General features: G+C 39.0%; 3 protein-coding genes across 4 annotated transcripts in view; 1 reads left to right on the forward strand and 2 right to left on the reverse strand.

Annotated features, from left to right (window-relative positions):
- Positions 1 to 51: 51 nt before the first annotated feature.
- Positions 52 to 3366, reverse strand: pars2 (prolyl-tRNA synthetase 2, mitochondrial; the record flags this gene model as incomplete). Of its 2 annotated transcripts, none has more annotated exons than XM_083887551.1 (4): positions 3225 to 3366; positions 1913 to 2262; positions 1030 to 1275; positions 52 to 933 (listed from the first exon to the last, which is right to left on the reverse strand). In XM_083887551.1, the coding sequence occupies exons 2-4, from the start codon at positions 2234 to 2236 to the stop codon at positions 52 to 54; spliced, it is 1452 nt and encodes a 483-aa protein (XP_083743677.1). In that variant the 5' UTR covers positions 2237 to 2262; positions 3225 to 3366. The 2 variants fall into 2 exon arrangements, with proteins under 2 accessions (XP_083743677.1, XP_083743678.1); XM_083887552.1 differs by having other exon boundaries at positions 3085 to 3366.
- Positions 3367 to 11977: 8611 nt separating this feature from the next.
- Positions 11978 to 14095, forward strand: insl5a (insulin-like 5a; the record flags this gene model as incomplete). Its single annotated transcript, XM_083887451.1, has 2 exons — positions 11978 to 12149; positions 13893 to 14095. 2 exons carry the CDS (start codon positions 11978 to 11980, stop codon positions 14093 to 14095), a joined length of 375 nt encoding a protein of 124 aa, XP_083743577.1.
- A 6205-nt stretch (positions 14096 to 20300) lies between these two features.
- sgip1a (SH3GL interacting endocytic adaptor 1a) overlaps positions 20301 to 26014 on the reverse strand; it is a gene marked incomplete at both ends in the record, with an annotated part of 58470 nt that continues 52756 nt past the window's right edge. The window contains 6 exons of the mRNA XM_083887620.1: positions 20301 to 20470; positions 21314 to 21378; positions 22918 to 23120; positions 23210 to 23345; positions 24620 to 24775; positions 25427 to 25538. Of these exons, the coding sequence (XP_083743746.1) occupies positions 20301 to 20470; positions 21314 to 21378; positions 22918 to 23120; positions 23210 to 23345; positions 24620 to 24775; positions 25427 to 25538 (842 nt within the window). The remainder of the gene's footprint in view (positions 20471 to 21313; positions 21379 to 22917; positions 23121 to 23209; positions 23346 to 24619; positions 24776 to 25426; positions 25539 to 26014) is intronic.

Raw genomic sequence — 26014 nt, forward strand, 5'->3', positions numbered from 1 at the left:
AATACAGAACACAAAAACATATAATAAAAACATTTATTTCTGATTTGTGATTCATACAGTTTCCACTATTCCCAATAGATCTACCAGTCCTTCTTTACTCAGAAACATTATCTCGTCTGTCTGCTGACAGATCACCTCAAACCTGGGTGTTTCCTCTAAAGCTCCCTGCCCTACAACGATCACGTATGGGTAGCCCAGTCTGCTGGCATCTTTCAGCCGCTTTCCAACAGTCATTTGTGTACGGTCATCGAGGATCACTTCACCTCTCAAACATGGCACAGCCTCTTCCAAAGTGTGAACCAAGTCGTCAGCCAAGACTGCCACCCCATCCACTTTACTGCCCTTCTTTGGTGGCAAAACACAAATCTGATAAGGGGCGAGAAGCCCTGGCCAGCGGATCCTCTCCTCTGTTGACATCACCTCAATGGCTGCAGCCAGAATACGTGTAACTCCAAGACCATAGCAGCCCATTTCAGCAACACAAGGTTTGTTCTGAGCATTGCTAAAGGTGGCATTGAATATCTGGGAGTATTTCTTCCCCAAGTAAAAGGTGTGGCCAACCTCTATGCCCCTCGATTCTAACAGTGTGCCAGTTTTACACTGTGGGCAGTCAGTTCCGTCTGATGATACGGTCTCTACATTAGCAGAGAAGGAGCAGCTCCCACATACCAGAAGACGGTCCTCGCCAATGTCCGCCGGCAGCTGAAACTCATGGGAGAGTGTACCTCCGATATTTCCTGTGTCCGCCTGTACCTGTACACAGTGCAGGCCCAGGCGGGCAAAGAGTCTAGTGTACGCTTGGCACACAGATTCATAGGTCTCATACGCCGCCTCTTCACTCACATCAAATGAGTACATGTCTTTCATGTAGAACTCCCTCCCTCGAAGAAGACCAAACTTCGGCTTTGGCTCGTCCCTGAATTTGCGAGTAATCTGTTTTATAAAAAGCAAACAAAAACAAAATCATGATGTCAAAGTGCAAATTACAGGAACAAATGCTTGCGTGATATTAACAGGATGGAGTCTTACCTGATAAAGAAGCAAAGGGAGCTGTCTGTAGGATAGAGTCGTCTGGTGAGCAACCAGAGTCGTCACAGCCTCCTCATGTGTGGGAGCCAAACAATAGTCACCTTCATGGCGGTCTTTCAGGCGAAACAGCTCCTTCCCCATCAAATCCCAGCGCTCACTGGTTTTCCAGAGATCACCCGAACACAAACTGGGCATGTCCAACTTCTGCCCACCAATCGCCTGCATCTCTTGATCGATTACTCTCACCTGTTGTTCAAAGACAGCAGATATTAAAATGAGCCATCCAAACACAGCCAAAATATATTGGGATACGAGTATTAGTGATTCTATTCTTTTCTAATATAAACATCATCTACAGGATGTACAACCTAAAATTACACATCTTTTCTTTTGACATTTTACTAAAATAAGTTAGAATCTTTGCTTCATTTTGTTTATTATAGATTATTGAAGTGGGAAAATTACCCTTTGGCTACATGTTCACCACCTCAGCAGCCAAAAGATTTGGAGAACTTTATTTCAAGATCATGATAATCTGAGATTCTATGAACTTGTTATAAACCAAATTAAAGAATCTCTCTGAAGCAATTATTTGTCTTCTAAATAACTAAGCAAAAATGTAAATAAAGTATACACAAAGACAAAGAAAGAGACAACTCTTAAACTTTGTCACAAAAGGAATAGTAAGTGAGCTATAAAATCACACCATAAAAAAAAATCATTAGGGATTAGTCTTTGAATTTGTATATTTTCTCTTGTTTAGTCATCATATCTTATGTGGTCAAATATTCCTGACAGAAGAAGCTCTAAGACCCCATTTTATTGACACATTATCACAAGATTACATTTAATTTGACATTCCTACAACAAAAAGTTGTCTCACCAGCTTCTCCATGGAACGGACAGTAGCAGGAAGGTAGTAATAACACCCTGGGTTGGATGGATGGATCAGTCCGGCCTGCTGCATCAGCCTCTGGCTCTTACACGTCATCTCTACCTGCAGTCGGCCATCCTGCAACACATCACGCAGGTTTGACGGCTGGTAGAGGCGTGACACCAGGAGTGTGGGTCTGACGGGCCTGGAGTGAGAGGTGGCTGTCACAGTGTTGTGCTCAACACAGCCTGAGTGGCTCCTTTGTGGAAGGATCCGAGTCCTGCGGAGGTGCTGCAAGACTCTCGGCCACACCTGATGAACGACAGGCTCCATGACAGATCCACATGTGCCTCTGAGAACTGGTGAAATGAGAGCAGAGCACCAGAATGTTTATCAACAGCTGATTGAGTCAAGATTAAAAAAAAAAAACTTTTATGAAGGCAGGATTTAATTTAGGTGTCCATGTAAACATAACAAACTAGAAGCACAAAATCTAGGTAATGTTTATAGACTTTGGTTTCTGACTTTTTTGAGTTTGCTGTTCATATAAGACATAATGCAGCAGGACAGTGTGTGGGTCAGATGCTTAATCAACAGCAAGAAATTTTCCAAAGTTCCAATATTCCAGAGAATACCCTTACTGTATGTCTGAAAGTAGTTTCAGAAACTGACTGAAAATGCCTTCATGTTTTGGCTTTGGACTGTCCAGGGGACTTAACTCAACACGTTAGAACTTTAGCCCATGTTTCTCCTAAGAATAGTCAGACACAGACCAAAAACTAACCTTAAAAAAAAGTACATTCTGAAGAATGTTGTCGAGAGTTTTGAAATGTTTGTGCATCAACCAGCTTCATTATGTTATAGGTGCTATTATAAAGGGATTGCAGTTGCAGAATTGTGAATTCTATATACATTAATTCATGCTTTTATAATTCTTACGGTGCACTAGGTGAAACATGTTTGTGTGAAATGTATGCTTTTAAAAACAACATCATTTACTGTAAATTCCGCATTAATTCATGCACTTAATTCACTTAACACAGCAGATGCACTCTCTCAACAGGAAAGTAGCAAAACTACATAAAGTCAAGGTCTGTCAGCTTTGCAAAAGTCTGGATTTTATTATTTGGGAAAAGGGAAATCACCGAGATACAATGCACATAATGAACTCTAAGTGTTACCTGATAGTTTTTGACAGGTTACGTGAAGGTCGTCACAGGTTTATCAGACAAGTTTCCCCAGCTCTGTTTAGCTATAGCTACCGTTAGCCTCCTCAGATAACGCACAACAACGTCACGAAAGATGAACGAGTGAGACTCACTTTACGACAAATGATTGCGCCCCGTTGTCCCGAGTAGATTATCTGAGTAAATCAGTAGAAGCCGATGAGTCTGTGAAGTGGACAACAAGAAAAACATCGAAGGTCCGCCCGGTTCTTAGCACCATGAGCACTACCCTGTGTCTCTTCTTTCTCCGTGTGTAGAAAGTGAGACTAGTCGTCATATTGCCGCCAGCTGGACTGGAGCAGGAGCGCAGCCTGTTACATCGTGCAGTGCAGTGCAATAGTGCTCATATTATATATATATATATATATATTTTTTTTTAAAGTGTGCCGAATTTGCTATTAAAAGCTACTCTTTGTTATTTGTTGTTGTTTTTTATGAAGGAAACTAAAATTGCTGTAATTTTGGTAGTAAATCTAAAACCCTGTTCATTTTAAAGCAGAGTCGTGCGACGTGTATTTTTTGCTCTGATCATACAGTAAATGTGGATCCAGGAAACACAAACTCAGTTATTTACCTTTCATTTATATTAATTCATATTATCTCCAGTCACAGCCTTTGCTGCAGCTATATGGTGTTGGTCGTTTGATAGTAATAGTTGTTTTAAGTCAGTGGTATGACATAGTATATATCCAGAAATAGTATTTATAGTTATACCTATACTATATTATACTATACTATACTATGTTGTTAGTGCTTGTGTGTTTGGGGTGTTTATATTGTTATCAATTCATCCAGCATGATCATCCTCTATGTTCAGCAGGTGGCGCTAAAGGGCCTCCCAGGTGTTTTCCTTTTCTAATGCTTGTCCTTTCCCAGGCCAAGTTACTGTAAAATAAGGCTTTATAGGCCATATCATATTAAGATTATTATTTATTTAACATTTTATTTTTTGTAGTTGTAGAATGTCTTACAAATTAGTGTTCTTTTTTTTGAAATAAAAAAGGCAAAAATATTTAACTTAAAAAAACTCTCTGTAAATGTCCTGACAGCATACAAAATGTTCTTGACATGCATTTTTCAAAGCAGCCATAATAAACATAAATCCACGTCTCTATAAATTCGAGGAACTGTCCAACGGTTTTTTGGAATGGCTTAAACTTGGCATTTGAAATACCGTAGAGCATCCCCAGTGCCAACGTTGTTTGGACGAGAACATGCAACAGATATTGGTAGAAATGAGACAGATCCATGTCTCACATTAAGAAATGAATGGAAGACAGACGGCGCCGTCACCTTCCTCTGCTCTGTATTATAAAAGTAATAAAAAGTAAAAAGACAGACGTCACTCTCAGATGAACATGGAAACAGGATGAAAACAGGATATTGTGAAAGGACAGGGCTGACACGTTCTGAAAACATATTTAATGAGTCATTTAGTATTCACATGACATGGATGCCATAATATATAGTTTGAATTTTGCCTCCACACATTATGCTGAGGTGAACGATGGGAAACAAGCAGGCAAGTACAGTCTTCATTATGTTATTGTCCTTTTTTATACAAGGCACATCGTGACCTTTTTGAGAAAAGTGCTTTGGAAAGAGATTTTGCTTTTACAACAACACAAATGACAATTGCCCTTACTTAGTAGCAGGTAAATAATTTGACACTCTCTCTGACCCACAACTGATGAGTTTTTATTGAACGCATCATACTATCACACCTAATCTTTGCCTTTTGTTGACATTATACTGTTCTACCGTCTGTCTAAATGCACTCGTCCTGGCTTTATAGCACCTTTAGACCATGATTCCCCCGTCGGTCAATGACATGCAGACACACCTGATGGTCAGCTCACATGGCAGAGACACAGATGGGCTTCACTGTGGTGGACGGAAGACAGTGGACAGTTTCACGTCCACCAAAGACGCACACATACACACGCACGCACGCATGCACACACACACACACACACACACAATGATGTACCCACGAGCCAATTAGGTTTGTGCAATATTATCCATTTATCTGGAAGCTCTTGTCCTAAGTTCTTGGCGTCTGGATGTCTCCCTGAAATACAAACAATCTCATTATGGCAGATTCTATCAGCGAACGTCGTGTTCGTCTGTTTATACTAAATATAGGTTTGAAAGTTTTACCTACAAGTACACTTCATAGTGTACAAATATACATAAAGAAACACACCTAGTATATTAATGTTTTGTCTAGTCTAGTCTAGTTTAGTCAAGTACAGTACAGTGCATTATAGTAGAGTCTAGTCTAGTAGTAGAGTCTAGTCTAGCCTAGTAGTAGAGTCTAGTCTAGTCTAGTATAGTACAGTATTATAGTAGAGTCTAGTCTAGTAGTAGAGTCTAGTCTAGTCTAGTAGTAGAGTCTAGTCTAGTCTAGTACAGTACATTATAGTATACACTAGTCTAGTCTAGTTGTAGGGTCTAGTCTAGTCTAGTGCATTATAGTAGGGTCTAGTCTAGTCTAGCCTAGTAGTACATTATAGTAGAGTCTAGTTTAGTAGTAGGGTCTAGTCTAGTCTAGTCTAGTACATTATAGTAGGGTCTAGTCTAGTCTAGTCAAGTAGTAGAATCTAGTCTAGTACATTATAGTAGGGTCTAGTCTAGTCTAGTACAGTACATTATAGTAGAGTCTAGTCTAGTCTAGTACAGTACATTATAGTAGAATCTAGTCTAGTCTAGTAGTAGAGTCTAGTCTAGTCTAGTACAGTACATTATAGTAGAGTCTAGTCTAGTACAGTATAGTATAGTGTCCGAGTATAGTGTAGCATAGCATGGCATGGCAGTTACATATAGTTTGGTGTAGTGTGGTAAAATAGAGTATAGTATTGTACGATGCAATACGATATTATACGATACGATACAATAAGATATGGTGCGATACAATATGATACTGTATGGTATGGTATGGTATGGTATGGTAAAGTACAGTATGATATGAAGGTATGGTATTACATAGTAGTATCGTATAGTGTAGTATAGCGAAGCATAGAACAGAATAGTATATAGTATAGTATAGTATCTGAAAAACTGAATAAAGTAACTAAATAAACTATTTTATTAGCCCCCATAAGTAAAGGTACATAAGTATATATTGTTGCTTCTTAACTGTCAGCCATAAATTATTATTTGACATTTGATCAATTGTTTGGTCAATTATTATTATTATTTTATTTTTTTCAAAGGATATTGTCCTAAGAATAAAAAAAACGAATGAGAAATGACTGGATTTCCAAAGTCTTTTGCATGTTGTATGTGAAGGTGTATTGAATTAAAAGGCTAATTCATGTGGAATAAAATGATCACTGTCAGTGTCATGGTATTATGTTCTCAAACTAGATGGAAAAATGTGTAGGAGCGTTTTAATTTGATAGAATAACTAATAACTTCCCACCATGATGGCAGGAAACCTTCTCTGCTTTATTGCATTAACACTGTTCCTATTTTATTACAAATCAAATGTGACCAGTTTGGCTCGACACACAGTCAACTGTTACAGATCAACAGCTGAGCGTGGACTGCTTTTTTTTTTAATGCACATCACCGTGTATATCTGTGTCTTTTACCTGGGTAGATGAGTGTCTCTACTTCAGGTCAGTCAGCAATGGGTCATTTTAGCCTCTTCAGGTTTGTGCTTCAGTAAATAGAGCAATCAGACAAAATTAAAATCAGCTCTGATTACAGCCATCAATGCACACAGCTCATCACATCTCTACAGTTACAGTTATATGATACTATATTATGATTTATATTAAAAATTCATATTATGTATCATATCTGATGTTTCAATTTGCGGTATACGGATGAATTTGATTTATTGCCTTTAAATGGGATCTAGGATGATGGCACTGTTTATATATACATATATATCCTGAACAGCTGAGCAGGACTACAATTGACACTTTAAACCTGACACATGTCACTTTAAATCTGTTGCACAACATCTTGCACAACCAGTGTGCACTTTATGTACAGTTTTTCTTACTCATGCACATGTTTATACTTATTTCATGCATATATATTATTTTAGTTTTTTTGGTAATATTTATTTACTATTTTTTCTTATGTATATTATACTTTTTAAAACATTTCTTTCTACTTTATGCTGGTATTTTTGAGTGGACAGCAAAGTAAGAATTTCATTGTACAGGGAAACGTGTTTCTTTACTGTGCATATGACAATAAACACTTTGAATCTTGAATCTTTGAATATAGTATGTATAAAAAAATAATTAAAGACGTAAAAAACAATGACAACTGCATCACACTGTACATTTTAAAGAGAGAGGAGTCGTCCCTTTGTGTAGAAAACACTAGAAAACAGGGTCTCTGAGTCACGAATGAGCATGAGTTATAATGGTTGTAACCATGTTAGTCAAACAGCAAAGCCAAGCTAAATGAATAAACCTGTGGCTACAGATGCTGCACGCTAATTTACTTTGTTTCCAAGCTTTTGTCCGTATTATATAGAACAAGCTGCAACTGGTAAATCATGATGTTTACTGACAACAGACGACTACAATCAGCACAGCTGAGATTTACCAATCTATTATTATTATTATTATTATTATTATTATTAGAAGAAGTAGTAGTAGTAGTAGTAGTATTATTGGCTGAAACTACAATATTGCTGTGGTTATTTCTGACACAGTGAGAGTAAAGGAACACATTTTTTTTTAGATTAATGCTTCTTGTTAGACCAAAACCACATCCATCCTTTTACTGTTTTAATCTTAATGTCTCTATTTCCGACAGGTGACATTGCAGAGGTTTTCGTTTTTTAAATTAAAAATCACACAAAAGAATACAATAGGAAAACAACTCAAGTTAAATGTCTATAATTTATTTATTTATTTATTGATGGCACAGGTGTCACCACTTCATATCATGTTATAATGAAAACATGACCTGTGGCCTCCTCTTCCTTGTAAACACACTACATATAATATAACACTTATAGTTTTATAATAATTATAAGACATTTAGTTGTAATTATTGCATTATCAAATGTATTACATCCAACATTAAATGATATTTATAAACAGTTGTTTATTTATTTTGTTTCTTTGTATTGTGACGTATGATTTCATGTCAAAACAAACACTTTTACTTGAACTGGAATATCTTTCTACACCCAGAGTAAACTCAGAATTCCAAGTCCCTAGAAGAGCCTTCATGGCAGGAATTGACAGAGATAGATGTGGATTATATTAAAGTAAACTAATTAGAAGTCGGACAATAAAAAAAACAGAAGTTTCCAAGATGTTTTCTTCTTTTACAAAAAAAAGCTGTCTGAGCTACAGATGTTCTACAGCAGGGGTCACCAACGTGGTGCCCGCGGGCACCTGGTAGCCCGCAGGCAGCCAATACGGTGCCCGCGGGCTCACTTCACTTCACCTCACTTGCATGTATCCGTATGATCGCTCAGTAAAATATCTTTGATATTGTTTATAAAAACTGGTAATCGTTAGGAGTAAGCACTGGAATGAATGTGTATGCAGTTGAATGCATAATATTAATAATTTAAATGGTAAACAAAAAAAAAATGTTAATGTGGTAGCCCTCCATATTATTCTTTAGCCTTCAGGTAGCTCTCTGTCTCAAAAAGGTTGGTGACCCCTGTTCTACAGAATCGGATTTTACAGTTTCCACTTGTTGCTGCTCTGCTGCAGCACTGTCGTCTCTGCATGTGTTTACTGAGGTGGTGGAGGAGGAGGAGCGAGGGCATTTAAGCATCTATAAACAAGAAGAGAAAATCGATAAAACGATAAAAAGCTCAGGATCTTGTGTTTAGTTAAAATGTGACAATGACGGCACCTATATGGTGCTTTTCCACTACACAGTTCTGGCACGGCTTGACTCACCATGGCAAATGTTTAAAGGGATACTTCTCAGATTTGCATGTAGCTTTGTATTGCTAGAATAACAGTAGTATTTTTATTTTTAAATGTGTGAAAAAAAAAAAAAAAGATTTTTTTTTTCTTTTTCATATTTCTTTGGGAAACTCGAGATCTCGACTTTGAATTTTTTTTTTTCTCATGTCACTTCGGGGGCTCTGTACTCCCTTAGTTTTTCACTAAGTTAAAAAATACTAACACGAATACTAATACTAAATCCTACTAGTAGGGCAAACATCAGTTCAAGGCTTGAAACTACAACACTATTTCTGCACTTTTTAGACTCATCCATAGGGGGACAAGACTTCATTCCCAGATTGTAAACACGGTGTCCGCCATCTTTGCTAACAGTGACGACCGGCTCTGGCTCTCTTTAATTTGGCCTTGTAAACTGAGAAGACAATGACGAAATGCAGTTTTCAAATTGATATGGCTGGAACGGAAAATACCTTCTTTTTTAGTGGTGCCTGCTGCCAGAGCCGGGTACTGGGGCCTGGAGAAAGACTGACCGGTAAATAATGGGAACTTACTGCTTGTCCTTTCCTTGTTTTTACTGCACATCCCGGTACAATTTAGCACCACAGCAAAAGCCCTGTGTAATTTACAGGTCCGTAATGGATTCGCCAACAACAATTTGTGTGTTTATACAACTGACGCTGTCTGCTTCACACGGTAAGAAGTGACACTGGAGACAGCAAGACTCTCGCGGGGCAGCGAGCGCAGTGCATTCTGGGAGGTGTCGTCATTCACGTACATGAGCCAAAAATAAATTGTTCTGCCGTTCTCGGCCAAGAAGGCATAGATGACCCAGTTTAAATAGAATATCCCTTTAAATGTCTGAAGTTGACAGACTGATTGATCGGAGAGTGTTGTTTGCAATATTATTTTTTTTTTTTTGTTTACTCCCTACATAACTTTGTGTACAAGTACCTCAGTTTGGGAATCACTTCTCCTGACGTGACAGTATCACTGAATTAAGAAATACCAAGTCACAGTCTGTGCGTATGTGCTTTATTATAAGGAGACATAAGCACCAGCTGGAAAATATTTGCAGAGGATTTAGGCCAGGGGTGTCAAACTCATTTTCACTGAGGGCCACATCAGCATAATGGTTTGCCCTCAAAGGGCCAGATGTAACTGTCATTACAGAATAAATGTAACTAAATGCAAACACACCCTCAGTTATTGTGGCTGATTTCTTCAGCCACAATTTCTGATTTCTTTCTTTCCACAATAAAGCTAGCTTTCACTGCCGCATTGTTTTTGGTTATCGCTTTTTTTTGCCTTTTAATTCTTTGACAGTTTGTTGTTTTTCTTCAAGGCTAAACTTTGACATACTTGGCTCCTTGTTTGGTGTCAAAATGCCGACGTAGATTGTACTCTGACGACCGACACCACCTCGTAACACAAAAGACATACTGTTTTTTTCTTCTTGAAGCACAAACATGTTCGCCTTCCCATCTATCTTTAAACTGCATCAATCTTCCTCTTCCTGGACATTTTGGGATCATTTGTGGATATTTCGATTTCAATTTCATTCGTTGCATGATGCATATACAATGATACACTGCAATCTTGTGGCGGGATGCCAGGACTTCACGGGTAACGCAATCGCCATGCATTGTGGGAAATAGTAGTTCATGGTCAACACATGCATTAAGGGAGCATAGACCTTGCGGGCCACATAAAATCAAGTGGCGGGCCACATTTGGCCTCCGGGCCTCGTGTTTGACATGTGATTTAGGCTGAACGATATTGAATAAATATCTAATTGCGTTTGTTTTGATAGGAATTGCGTTATGTTTCACGATATCAAAGGGAATGGTAATTTTTTACAACCTTATTCTCCTTTTAATTATTCTCCTTTTAATTTCAGAAAAACACATCTTATTCTGTAGAATAAGATGAGACAATAATTCATCAAAAATTATGATATTTTGACACATTTTGGCTTTAACAAATATTGCGCCTCAATTTGAAAACTGCTTTAGACCTTATTGTGATTTCGATAAAATTTTGAATACTTATTCAGCCCGACTAGGAATGTGATTTTTGGACATTCAGTGGTCTGTAGTATAACACTGTACATGTGACCATATAGAAGAAGATGTTTGTAGGCTGGCAGCAAGTTTTGGTCAAAAACACCGTTCTTTGTCTTCTGCTGCCACAGAAACAGCCATTTCCCGCCTAAACAAAGTAGATTTTCATAGACCTCCTAAAAAGGGATCTCCTCCGTTAATGATTGAACCGAAATGTCCCGTCGCAACCATCAGCAGCTTCATAATGACCCGCATTAGGGACAGTCAACATTGACTCTTTAACTCTCATATGGCCCGGACCGCCGTAAAGCCAAAGACAACCAGGCCATCACAGAGTTGTAAACACACCAAACATCTGTCCGACGGCAGGGGGAATCACTTTGCATCACTTCATTAGCCATGTGGCACAGGGAGCGGTCAGTGCAATCACAGGCTTAAATCACATCATCAGAGAGGCAGAGGAGGCCGAGCCTCCTAATGTCTGAGTGGGCTGAGGCTCGTAAAGGTCTGATGGGACTTCAGTCACTCTTAAAGAGCCAAAAATGGTGATGGTGGAGATGACCGGAAACAGAAAATGACTTGACTGAGTGGGCGATCTGCGTGTGTGTGTGTGTGTGTGAGAGAGAGAGAGAGACTGGGATGGGCTGAGGGTGGAGAGATGTTGATGTTCAGTATTGATGTCTTGAAAGGTGGAAGCTATATAACACAGGAGAGATGCAGGGACCGAATCAATGACCGGTCAACTGTGCTGCAGACTTTAACAGACCATTAATAGACAAACAGAAAAGTGAAGGACAGACGTGAAGATAACGGAGAGACAGAGAAACTCAGGACAGAGCTTTGTCGACAGAGACCAAAGAGAGAGACGCTCAGGTATCAACTATGCGGGCGCTGGTGTTTTTGCCTTTGCTCTTGTGCGCAGTGGTGAGTGTGCAGCAAGCGAGATCAGAGGTGAAGGCAGTGAAGCTGTGCGGCCGAGAGTTCCTGAGGGCTGTGGTCTACACGTGTGGAGGCTCTCGCTGGAGGAGATTCTTCACAGAGTCAGACATGGAGGGTGAGACCACTGCTTTTATATGTTTGTGTATACAGAAATAGAATAATGTAGAGTAACATAGAACGTGATTTTTGTTTCTATATGGATTTAAAGTAACCTGTCTCCACAGGTTAAATTATGTGCACGATGTTTCACTGATTAATTATTACTTTAACTGTATTTGAATATAATTATGTTCTAAAAAACCTGTCTGGGTGGATTCTGATTACTTAGAACGTTCCCAGTTGAATATAAAATGTTGTGGTCATACGTGCAAATACACACAGATGGGTGACCTGTTCCTTTTCTGCAGCAAATTTGGTCAAAAGGACGTCTTAGAAAAAGTCTGCTAAAATGTCTTTCATAATGATGAAATAATAATACATTTTATTTGTATTAGCGCCTTTTTAGGACTCAAGGTTGCTTTACATATTAAATAAGAAGATAAATCAAACACACACAAGTTAAGATGAAATAAAACTGACAAGATCAACACAGTAGATGGAGGTTAAAAAAAATAATACAAGAAAAAAAATGCAGAATACTGAAAAAGATGACTGTGGGTGAGAGTGGGTTATGTATGTTATAATTGACATCTAAAAGATCTCACCTTATTCTCCACAATACCAAAGCAAAGTTATTATATAACGAAGACTAAAACATTTTCGTTAACTTAAAAAAACAACAAAAAAAAACTCAGTTAAAAAACCAAACGATAACTAACTGAAACTGAATTGTGTGTTTATAAAACTAACTAAAATTGCAGTGAAAATGTGCTTAGTTTTCACTTTTTGGGTTCATATGAAGTGTATTTTGAAAGGTTGTATTTCATACAAATACTCCATATTACAAAAAAACGAACCCTAAAATTAATAAAACTAAACTCAAACTGAGCATTTACAAAAAAAATAAAAACAAAAATGAAAAACAAACAATTAAAACTAACTCATTTTAAAACAAAAAGCCAAAACAAAACTAAAACTAAAACTAATGAAACATCTGTGAACAAACTATTATAACCTTGTACCAAAACATTTTCTATTAGTTTTACTCCGTCAGAGAAACAGTTTTATAAAAAATCAGCAGTAGCTCTGAGAATCAAGAGGGTTCATATTTCCCTGCCTCAGCCTCGCTGTTTCCTCTTTTCCCTTTTAATTACACACCTCTCTATTAACGCACAACACAGTGACTTTACTTTGATATGTTCCTTGACCCTTCGGACTGCAGTGGGTGCACAGACAGACAGACAGACAGACAGACAGACAGACAGACAGACAGACAGACAGACAGGTGCAGCATGCAGCACACGGACCACACATCGTCAGCTGCTGTCAGGGCCTGATTATGCCAGAGGCCACATATGAAGATTAAACGCTGCATCAGTCTTTTCCCAGGGGCAGACTCCTGCGACGGCCACGGGCAAACAAACCCAGTTAGCCAATCAGTCGTGCTGATTAGAAAGAGTAAAGTGACACTGTAGAAGACAAATTGTGCCGCGTTAAGCAGCACAGTCATTAAGAATTTCCTTATTAATGAGAACATGGACATAAATGACTAAAAGACTGGACATCTGAAAACACTTGTCCGTCCTTTAGGGACACAACTGTGGCAAAAGTAAGAAAAACTATACGTAGAGTCATAATTAAGAATATTATTATGATAGAATTACTTCACATTACCTCTTCCACAAAGTCACAGCAGAGACGTGCAGAGGAACCGTGCGTGAGAAGCTGCTTTTCTTTCATGTTGGTTGTGTTTTTCTAGTGTTGCCAGCAGAGGAACACAACAGTTTGGAGATCCTCAGCAGCAGCAGCGGCAGCAGCAGCAGCAGCAGCGGAATCAGCAGCAGCAAAAGCATCAGCAACAACTCGGGATCTGAGCTGACCAGACGAGACATTAATAACATACTGACCACCGTGTGCTGCCAGGTGGGCTGCCGGAAGAGTGACCTCGCCTTCCTCTGCTGAGGATGAAGAATTCTTCTTCTTCTTCTTCTTCTCTCATTCTCCAAAATGACTGGTTCTCTCCCGCCTGCCTTTCAATCCTGAATCACAACTTTGGTGTTTTGAAAAAACAATATGGTCACTACATTGTATCTGCAGTAATGATTATAACCACAACTTAGTGTACGTTTGTTTTTTGCTGTTGTTTTTTTTTTTTTTTCATTGCTTTTGATATTAGGGGGGATCTTGATTAAATGCAGAGCAGTTAACCACGCAACAACATATTCAGTTGAAACAAATGTACTGGACCAACGCTCCAACTGAATATTAAAAACATTTATCTTTATTCAATTGGAGCTTGTGAGTCATATGCAGCACATGACCACGTCATCACTGCTTTGATCCATTTATAGGAAAATTAAGCTGTATCCTATTATTATTTTTTTTTTTTTTGTCAAATAAATGTTCTTGCACAGAGATGAACTCCTGTGATGTGTGATATCATTAGTCAGTGACTTTTTTCCCAAGATCTTGACTTCATGTTGCGTGCTGAGATTGCACCTGTTGTATCTCACTGAAAAAAATGTTTTTAAAAACAACAAAAGTGCGTCAATTTCACAAAACATGTTTCACCAAGAGCACGGTCAGAACTATAAAAGCATGAATGAGTGAGTGAGTGAGTGAATGAATGAATAAACTGATGGATGGATGGAACTGATGGATGGACGTATTAGAAAGTTGTACTCGCACCTTTCTTCCTGTCGTTAACAAGACTTCTCTTTATATGATCATTTTAACTCACAAAAATCCTTTTAAAAAGTGAGATGTTTACCGCGAAGCTTTTACGCACTCTACTATGAGTTTAACCACAAGCACCCTGGTTATACAGTATTATTTAAAGGGGAAATATTACACATTATATTATATTATATTATATTATATATATATATTATCAATTGTTTAATCATTTAAATCCTTATATTTGGGACTCTGGAGGCCAAAGTGTGAAAAAGATGACTCGCTCAGGTTTTTGTGGTCCTCCTCAGTCTAAAACACGGGACGTCACAATGCGCTAAATTCCTGGAATTGTTGTCTCGCGGAGCTCCACTTTCTCCGTAAAACATGCGAGAGTGCTGGCGAGGGCAAGGGTATCCGAAAACCGGAAGTCCGCGAAAAGTTCTATTCTTGGCTCCACAGTGCAGCACAGAGTTCTACACAAACTTCCAGCCTCAGAGCATTTATCTGTCCAGTATACATTTTATATATGACAGCAATGTGCCTGCTAGAACCTGCAAATGATCGCTTTTCCCAATGCTAACTGCTGTTAGCTCCCAGTAGCCTATGTGGCTGATGCCATTTCCTGTCCCTTAAAGGGACACTGTGTAGTATTTATGGGTTTATATAACCCGAAATCCACTTTTTTATACATATTATGTGCTCCTGCATTGTCTAGTCGCTGTACAATAGTTTGTGTTTCATTTTCGTAGCGTTTCAAAAAGTCCTGTAAAATAACATGGTCGCGCGTCGCGGTTGCATAGCCACTGTTAGCAGCGAGACGCCATGTTTCTACTGGAGCCTGTAAGGACAAACCAGAGAGAACAAATCAAGCGTCGCTTTACTTGTAGCGGAAGTCCCGCCTCCACGCCGCCCTCTCCCTCGCCTCACGAACCTCATCTGCTGACACGGAGAAAGACGGCGAGGACGACATTTGACCGGCTGAGGATACCGTAGCGATCAGGGAAGGGAGGGGGTGAGCAGAGGAGCAGTTCGTTGTTGTAAATTTCAGCCTCTCCTCTAGATGGCACTATAAACTACTTACTTCACCCTTTAAGTTTCGTTTGACTTTTTTTTAAGGTGGATCTTTAAAGTGGACCTAAAGAGATATTACTAAACAAAGCATTCTGAACAGGGCTGTTTTGTTCAGGGTGATTGAACTGCTGTGGTGCTTCATCCTTATGGTAATTTTACCAAAGCATGTCACATGTTCATTAGGACACCAGGGAACTAGGTTAACTTGGAGAAATAGGATATAATAAGACTCCTTTAATCACAAATAATATAATAATATTATTATAAATATATTAAATAATAACAAGAAGAACACTGCAAACACAAGGCATCCATTTATAACTTTTATTGGTTTTGGAAAGAAGCAAACTAAGTTTCTCAGTTCATCTTAGCGTTGTTATGTACTGTACAAACAGCTTGCACATGTGTTTGAGGTTAACGGTACAGAACCAAAAAGCATTCTGGCTTATAGCACACACATAAAACACACTCCCTGCTCTGCTCTCAACATTAACACAGGTTAACTGACACTCAGCACAACATGTCATTTCAGTACTATCTATCATCATGGATGCCCCACATGTTACTGCATGCTCTGCATGCAATAATGACTTACTGCAGGACCAACTCCCCACGGAGATGAGGATCCGGAAACAGAAAGGTTTTATGCTTTTTTTTATTTTTTATTAGAGAATACAAGGAACAATCTAGCAACCAGTAGACTGAGTTTTGTTTTTGCAGCTCAAGCTGTGATGTAGTGGTCATTTAAATACAGAGGCATCATGGGAGGACGTGGACCCCTCTCTCTAGATAATGCTGTAGTGACTGTTGCACCGACAGATTTGGGATTCACACAGAAGGTAACAGCTTTCTGCCAGGCATGTCGACGCCTCCAGTCGACTCGACGAAAAGAGTGACACGACTGGGAGAAAAATGTTACCAAACTAACGAGTTACGCGGAGCTAAATGGCACCAATCACGATCGCCTCACACAAACAGAATGCAGCCACAAAGATCACTTGTACTAGGTCTGCATGCAAAGAAATTAAAAACCTGGATTCAAGAACAGGATTTCAACTTTAACAGCACGGCCCAGATCTGATCAGAGGCTAAATGTATTAAAATACTGTTGATATGAGAAAATTAGTCTCCTTGTCCTAAATCCAGACTATATATATTTTTTTTACAATTATGATTGGTTGCATTTAGCAAAAATACCGATATATAGAGAATACAGTCTTCACTTCACACACACTTTGTTCTTCATGTTGAGTCAGAGCATTCAGGAAGTTCCACATCATCAGCACAGTGTTGTTGTTTTTTCACATTAAACAATAGAATATTTTTTTTGTCGTTTTTTTTATCCACTTTAAAAAATATTCAGCTTATTCTCCTTAACAGAGGAACCGACTGACATAAAATACAAAAGAAAACAAACAAATTAAGCATTTTGGTCGACTTAACCTCACGCCATAACCTCATTCCACGCATGTCATCTCACAGAGACCATTACCGTTATGCAAAATAAAGCCATGGGTTAGAGTGCAGGGTTGGATGGTTGGGGAGATGCGCGTGACATAACCGGTGGAGTTCAGGTGCCACGGAGGTGAAACTCTGTTAAACTGAGGGAGAGAATGAATTCACAGATGAACTGAGGTTCCTTTTATTACAATAAAAAGGGGGAGAAAATACAAGATGGTCCCAGTAATGAAATCATGTCTCAATTGTGGCACCATGGTCAACAAACTTCATCACCTTCTTTCTGGGATTTAAACTAATGCTTTTGTTTTGTTGTTATTTAGGGGAACGTATAACAAGAATTAGATGTGAAGGGCATCAGTCAATGTGAAGCTGGAGTTTGTTTAGGTTTGCAAAGGAGACTAGAATATAGTTGGTAGCGTTAACTCTACTTTCAAGCAACTCTATGAGCTTGTGCTTGATACAGGGATGTTATATTAATGTCAGCATGTTTATTATCATTAATAACTGTGGCTTACTTAACATACACTAAATGGCTTGTATTTATAAAGAGCTTTTCTAGTCTTGCAGACCACTCAAAGCAGCTTTACACTACAGTTTTGCCATTCGCTCACACATTCAGTCTCATTTATGCGCGGTGTATTTCCCCATCACTCATCTTTCACAGCCATTCAGACGCCGCCGACACAGCACTGTAGTCCCCTAAACATGAGTTTAGTACATTACCATGACGATATCTGTTAGTCCCAATGTAAATTTCTTCCAGTCTTTATGCTCAGCTCATTTTCTCCATCGTCCTTTTTAACATTCAGACAGAGGAGTGCTGCTGATCTTCACATCTAATTCTTAGAAAGAACAAACTACTACTAAAACTAATAATAAAATAAAAAAAGAATATTCTTTCAGTGATGACCTTGCCCATGGTATAGCCAACTCTACATTAACACTGCTTTCACAAAGCATAACGCGGCATCCAGGAAGATATTTCTCTTTAAATTACCCCCCACACCCATATATAGATCAAATCTTCTGTTGCACTTGAGTTAAAAAAAATTATATCTGAAATAAATTCAAAAAAAATGATACCTTACACTGTACACAGGTTACCCAACTACACAGATAACAAAAAAAAGAAGAAGAAGAGAGAATTCCAATATTTATACCTTTAAGGGTTCTGAGTTGTGTGATACCATTCAAATTCTAGTTCATATACAGAATCACGTTTTATACAACAAATCATCGTCATCAATAAATAAAAATAGAATGCTGTCATGTATCTGGAGTCTAACACTGCTGTCCCGGGAACAACAGAAAGGCTATCTGACAGTACGAGAAAAACACCAAACGCCCTTTAAGATATATATATATATATATATTATTGTTTAAAATGACACTTTGTACATTTCTTTTTGTTCTGACGGGAAACAAAACAAAAAAAAGTTCTTGTTTCATAACAAGTACATTGACTTGATCATTGCAGCTGCCTAACGTCCTAAAAGCCTCTCCGTGTGTGTGTAGATTTCAGGAAAAAAAAAACCAGTTTGACTGATCAGTGCATCTCTATAAAAAAAGAGGAAGTGATGTAAAGATGTGTGACCCTGTAGTACCAGTAATATGATGCATGTAAATCTATTTATCCTGTGTTTGCGCACAAACAGGAGGGTAAAACACCATCTTTGTTACAACACGTGTCACGACTGCATCAGTAAATGCAATGTAACTGCCGGCAGAATCCAGACAAAATGGCTGCCGTCTGTGCTGAGGTCAGATGTCTCAGAGATTATTCGTCGAGCTGTGATTATCTTATGTGCGAATGAATGCGAATAACTTACTACGTCGTGTCCTCGACCTGCACGTCTCAGCATATCGGAGCCATAGGTTTGACCCAAAAAAAACATTTTACTCACAGGTATATTTTTTTACTGCCAGGATTCTCTGGACTGGGCACAGCAAATGCCATCAAGAGTTTACTATGCGGCTGGAACGCTCTCTGTCCACGTGGTCGGTCAGGCAGCTGCAGTGAAACTAAAAAAAAACACCACCACACATTGACCAGAGAAGGATGGAGACAGGGACAGACTTTAGAGGAAGGGAGAACCCAAGTGTCTCACTGCAGCAATATAGACTGTATGAAATGAATACAAATACAATAATTACATGACCTAAAACAGTTCCACAATGCTATATGCAAGTTATACAATACTGCTGGGTGGGCTGCAGATGTGTTGTGTGGGTTCAGAAAAGGTTCATGTCGAGCCTGTCTGGTGTTGGTTTGTCCTCTGTCCTCGGTGTCAATCTCAGTTCACTGCTATTGTTTTGTTGTTGTTTTTTATTCTCTCAACAATGCTGCTATCAGTAGTGTAGGTTAGTTGTCAGCCAGATACTTTCCTGAAAGACACACAAAATGTTTAGATTTAGAGTCCAACTTAAAGGAAAGAAGTAAGAAGAGCAAACTAATACTATATACGACGGAGTACATAGTCGTAATATGAGAATTAAGTCAAGGGTACGTCACCAACAGGAACTAAGGAAAAGGAAATACAGCATATAGCATTTGTAACGCGTTCAGACTGTGAAAGACACATTTGTTAACTTCTCATAAAGCTACAGCAGCTAGTAAAGGCTACTTAATTATATTATAATGGAGGTAATGACAGTTAATCTGATAAACAAATACATGTAAAGCAAAATAAGTATTAATAAACTAATAGATAATAATAGACACATTTATGAAACAAATGTAAAACCAACAAAAAAATCGTACAAATACTACTTTTAACATACTGTATATTGGTATTTTGATCACAACAAGATCACAGTTTTCATACGTAATTAATAGAGAACAAAACAAGCGCTCCAGTTAAATCACACGTATATAGGTCTGATCTAGTTGGGTGCAGGATTAGGTTAGAACTTTAATACGTCAACGATGAGAGTGAAAGAGTTCAGTCAAAACCGCAAACTAACCTGCAGCAAACCTCTTCTTGACAAGAGAGAAGCGGTATCCTGGCCCAGCCAGGTCGATGTCACAGCCCGACAGGGTGCTGCCCTCACTGGTGAACTGCACGGCCAGTGGAGCCGGTTTACTGGGACCCTCTGTGAGCTGGAAGCGTGCCAACAGTGAGCCCACACCTGGGGAAAGACGGTGAAGAGGGAGGGTCATGTCTGCAAATCGCAGGCAAGGATTTCAGGGTGTTTCACAGAGAGTGATGTGTGGGTATCGTTGAAAAATCAAATAGAGGAAAACTTTTGGAAACTATTTTGGAGATTTCTAAAAATAGTTCTAAAAGAATAAATGGACATAGCGGCTCTAGATGTCTACAGCTGTCGCTATATTGAGATTCTCAGAGCAGGAAGAGGCTTTTGTATCTCTTAAATTGTTTGCTGGGTACAGATTTCAAAGAAGCACTGAATGAGATTCAACATAAAGCTTAATCAAAGGGTTACTTTTTGTAAAAGGCCACTGAAATGATTCAAAATAACAAGATGGATGATACCATTGAGAGAGAATATTACTCTTCAACTGTTTAAGATGTTTAGAAGTCAGTTTAAAGTGACCCCGTTTGATCCTAGAACTAAAAACTGTCAAATCAGTCTGGTAACAGCTTTCTGGTTGGCAAATAAGGTGAAGTGTTGGTGTAATACCAGTTTTGAACAGATGAGGGCATTGCTTTACTCAATGTCTACATGAGACCTATCCTTCTCCTGTGCTCATCTGCATGGATCCTGGTGCAGGTTCAAGTAAGGTCTGCTCAGGTCTGCATGAAACATCTTAAGAGTGATCTTCAACCTTCTAACTAACATCTGTGGTCGTGCTTTTGTAGTTTTTCTACAATTTTTACTTCAATGACAGCATTAACTGATACTTTACAGAGCTGTGGCTAATTTCATGCATGTACACACACTTGTAATAACTAAACCAGTGTATTCAGACTAATGTTTAAGCTTGGGAGTCCAAAGTCATAATGTACTTACCTCCATTTTCAGATTTCTGTGAGATATCAGGAATCTTCCAAAGGATTTTTTGCTGCTCTGCGTTCCTGTCAGGATAAAAAAAAAAGAAGAAAACTTGTGACAAAAACCACCAATACCTGCCAATCCATCATTAAGTGTCTCACTTGAAAACTGAAGCTTAAATATATACGATGAACTCGCCTGTAACAAGAATGTCACAATGTCAGTTTCAAACCATTGTGAAATGAGTTCACACGAGGCTGATAAATGATAAATCTATGGGCTCCACATGACTCTCTCTGCTTCTCACTATAGTGGTGTTTCGACTCGTGACATTCCAGTGCTGCACACAGGAAGTCATTTCATTTTATGTCAAGAAGGACAGAAGCAACAGCAACATTGTGCTAGTAAAGCATGTTTGAGTTTGACTGACGGCACAAAGACGGTGTTAGAAGTGAATTTCGACTGCTGGTAGTTCAGCGGCTTGTTGGAATTGTCAGGTAAACAGTTTTCCTTGAGAAGAGACTGAGACTGATCTCAGATGAAGGATGCAGCATAAAATGTTATATCAGATGTCAGCAGAGGTGGAAAACAGGGTCTCTGCAGGTTTCAACAAGTCAAATTTAAGACTTTTTAAGACTTTTTAAAGACCATAATGAATAAAATTTAAGACCAATTTCAAATCCATACTTTGTACAAAAAAGTACAAAAGACATGAAGGAAAATTGGAGCCATAACTCGTTCGGCTTAGCTGTGGGCTTTCATTAAGTTTTCTCCGCGGCTACGCTAAGCTGTAACACAATAAGGCGCGCGCACAGCACACTAGCTAGTGGTGCTCGATAAATTCTCACCGGGCAGCACAGGTGGCCTACTTTAGTTCCGTGTTGCAGTTCTGTTATCGCATCCTCAAAAACAACGCGAGACTGAAGTTAATGCACGTTTTGTATTAGATTTTAGGAGGATTTAAGACATTTTAAGGCCTTAAATTCAAATTATTGGATTTAAAGGTGAAGTAAGTAGTTTATAGTGCCATCCAGAGGAGAGACTGAAATTTACAACAAAGAACTGCTGCTCTGCTCACCCCCTCCCTTCCCTGAGCGCTACGGTATCCTCAGCTGGTCAAATGTGTCAGCAGATGAGGTTCATGAGGTGAGGGAGAGGGCGAGCTACCGCAGCCGTAGCAGACGAAGCGGAGAGAGAGGAGGCGGGACTTCCGCTACAAGTAAAGCGACGCTTGATTTGTTCTTTCGCGTTTGTCCTTACAGGCTCCGGTAGAAACATGGCGTCTCGCTGCTAACAGTGGCTATGCAACCGCGGTCCGCGGTCATGTTATTTTACATGACTTTTTGAAACACTACAAAAATGAAACAAAAACTATTATACAGCGACTAGACAATGCAGGAGCACATAATATGTATAAAAAAGTGGATTTTGGGTCATATAAACCCATAAATACTACATATAGTACCTTTAAGACTTTTTAAGACCCCGCGGATACCCTGGGAAAAGTAACTTCAACAACATAAAGAAGTTACGCCCTGCAGTTTTACGTACCCCATCAGCCTGTTTAGCCTTATTAGTTATTAATCACATCGAATCAGACGTAGAACATGTATGGACTGTACCATGCGGCAGGAGGTAAGACAGCCTGTAGTTTTGAAACCCCTCCGTTGACGGGAACTAGGAACTGAACATTGTTGAGCGCCATTGGTGTCGTCATGGCCTCTCCGTTGTATTTGTAATCTATTCTCAGGTCAGTGCTGGTGGGCTCACACCTCCAGCTCACTGCCAGGCTCAGAGGAGAGGACTGGAGGCCCTGTGACGAGACCTACACACACACACACAGAAAGACATAATGGTTTTATCTGCTGTGTGGGGAGTCGAACACAATTTAACTCAGCCCTACAGCTCATTTACCTGATACTTGAGCATGTCCACATTGTAGTATGTTGCCTGCGGTTTCTGCTCTGCCACCTTCTTTAAGTGGGATATCAGGTTTGGCATGTTCACCCAGAAATCCTTGGTATCAGCCTGGGCTTCTGTGGTGGCGTCGCTGGTGAAGAAGTGAGTAGAAAATCACAATCATCAAAAAAATATGGCTATTTTGTGTGAAGTGTAAAGGAGGACATTTCAGAGTAAGAGTGTGTGTAACATTGGACAGACATTGATCAGAAGCCACAGGAGGTCACGTGACACACAGGAAAAGCTCAATTTGGATTAACGTCTTGTTTCGCAAGACATAAATTTTGATTAAATTAAATTAGTAACGAATCGTACATGACTAACAGGGAGTTTTTTTGTGGTTGGTTTAATATGAGCCAATGAAGGGTTTTTTAGTATTTTACAACAGATGCAATTATGACTCAGAAAAGCACAAACCTGACCATTGGTCAAGTTAGGTGTGAAGATTCCAATGGTCTCATAGTGACTCAACACAGTCTGCATCAGCGTCTGAAATGATCTCACTGTTCTTTACTCATCCTCGTTTGTCATCACTGATAATACATCAGTCACAAGTCCAGGTCTCTGAACTTTTTAAAGGTTAAAAACTGTGAAATAGTCCGAAAAATGTACTATTAAAACATTCTCAAAAAATAGGATTTACTGTGTCTGAACAAATGTTATGATGGTGATGATGATCATGAGACATCAACTAAAGTAGAGACAAATATTTGGAAATATCTGCATATAGACAGTATCTTCAGTACTGTGCAAGGTCTGTTTGAACATTACATACACATTATTGTATGAAAACTTGGAGAATGACATATGTAATTTGGCTTTAATGATTTAAAGGTGCATTATGTAATAAATCTAAAGCTACTGGCCGTAAAATCCTCTTAATATGTCACAGAGACTCAGGAATAATGTTCATATAACAAACTGAACTCCCCAACAACAACAGTACAGACAAAATATTTGCATTAAAAAAAATATTTTGCAGACTGCAAATCATGTTTATGTTTTGAAATCATGTTTCGACATGTGGCGCCACCTACCGCCGTCTACCAATCATTGCAGTCAGTAGAGTCTCAGCGGCCGAGCAACCACGGGTTGCCAGTTGCGTCAGAAAACGAAACCTAAAAGACCTCGGTATTTTGAATTTGAATGTAGTAACTGTTTTTGGCCACATTCTTACATATGGCACCTTTAAGTATGAAAACATTCCCATTAGACATTACGCTTTCAGACTTGAACTATGTATGTTAGGAGGATGCTATCAGTGTCACAAAAAATGAAGAGTTCAGTTTTCTGTCTTCTTCTTCAGTGAGACACAATATTTGATGATGTGAGAGTGAGGTGGTGATTCCACGGCTGTGTCATTACCAGCACAGGAGCTGGGGGTTAGGCAGCACATGCTCCAGTCGGCTGAAGTTGGTTATGCTGAAGGTTAGCACAGCGGGGGACGGGTTATTGGCGAAGTGTCGCGTAATTCCCGCCGGAAACGACAAAACCATCTCACCTACGACCTTCACGGCACACCTGAGGGCAAGAGGAGGAGAAGAGCAGTTTGATTAAAAAAAATAGGGAGGAGAGTTTGATGGTGAACAAAATACAACACTAAATAGTTTTGTTGATTGTCTCTTTACACGCGGCTGTCTCTACTGTGCCTTAATCACAACCTTTTTCATTTAGTTTTACACAGACGCATTCATTATATTCAGTGCCACTTTATTGCTTTTTTATTGCCTGTTTTATTGGTTTTTACACACTAGAATGGAGTTATAAATAGATGCAAATACATGTATTCATGCCTTTGTTAACGACTGCATTATAACCAATGATGCGTCTGTACATGATGGATCAAGGGAAACCAAAGTCATGATTGATTTAAGTGTTAATTTGATTAGAATCATTTATTTTCCATGCTTCAGGAATGTGCACTAACTGCCTAGAACTGCCTTTGATTAAGTCCATGAGCTCAGGGAGAAATCTATTAAGTGTATCCACATTTCAAATAATTTGTTTTGGACAAATTCCATTAAATATACAATCATCAGTCATCCCATGATTGTGCACAGAAACAGACAAGAATATTTAAAATGTTTGTATATCTAACTAAACGTTTCCATGCATCACTGATGCATTGCTGTTATTCGTTTCACAGCGAACTATTGCATCTAATGAACGTACTTGCTGGGGTCGGCTCCTTTAAAGAAGGCATTGACCGTCTCTGTGAATGCAGCTGCCACTGGAAGAGTGTCCTGAGCCCCCATGGTGAGAGGACTGGGCCCTCTGGAGCAGCCTGCACACACACACACACACACATGCATATTCTTAAGAATACTGGGGGGGGAAAACACACTCAAATAATGCCCATTAATTTAAACTTTTCTATTTTTTTTCTCAGTTAAATCCCCAAAATGTTTCAATAAAATAATACCACATAAATAGTGTAATAGCACATATTCTGCATGTTTCAGTTTCTTACTCAAGAACCTAGACTCTTTGCAACCAATATTATTGGAATGAAATGAGGAACAAAACATGATGTGCAAACTGTCGCGATGAAATGAAAATAAACCTTGTGAACAATCTTTGTGTTAATAAGATGGCATGAAAACAGTATGTCATGTGAGTGGAAGATACTTTCTCCTCTCTGCTCTGACTGAAGACGAGGAAATATTTCAAAAAGCCTCCCATTTTTAGTTGTTGCAAAAGACACCAAGATCTGTTTTTACATGAATGAGCAAATGTGTATTAGAAAGGACAGACACAGGA

Source organism: Microchirus variegatus, assembly GCF_963457635.1.
Source record: "Microchirus variegatus genome assembly, chromosome: 4".
In the NCBI taxonomy this organism is placed as follows: Eukaryota; Metazoa; Chordata; class Actinopteri; order Pleuronectiformes; family Soleidae; genus Microchirus; species Microchirus variegatus.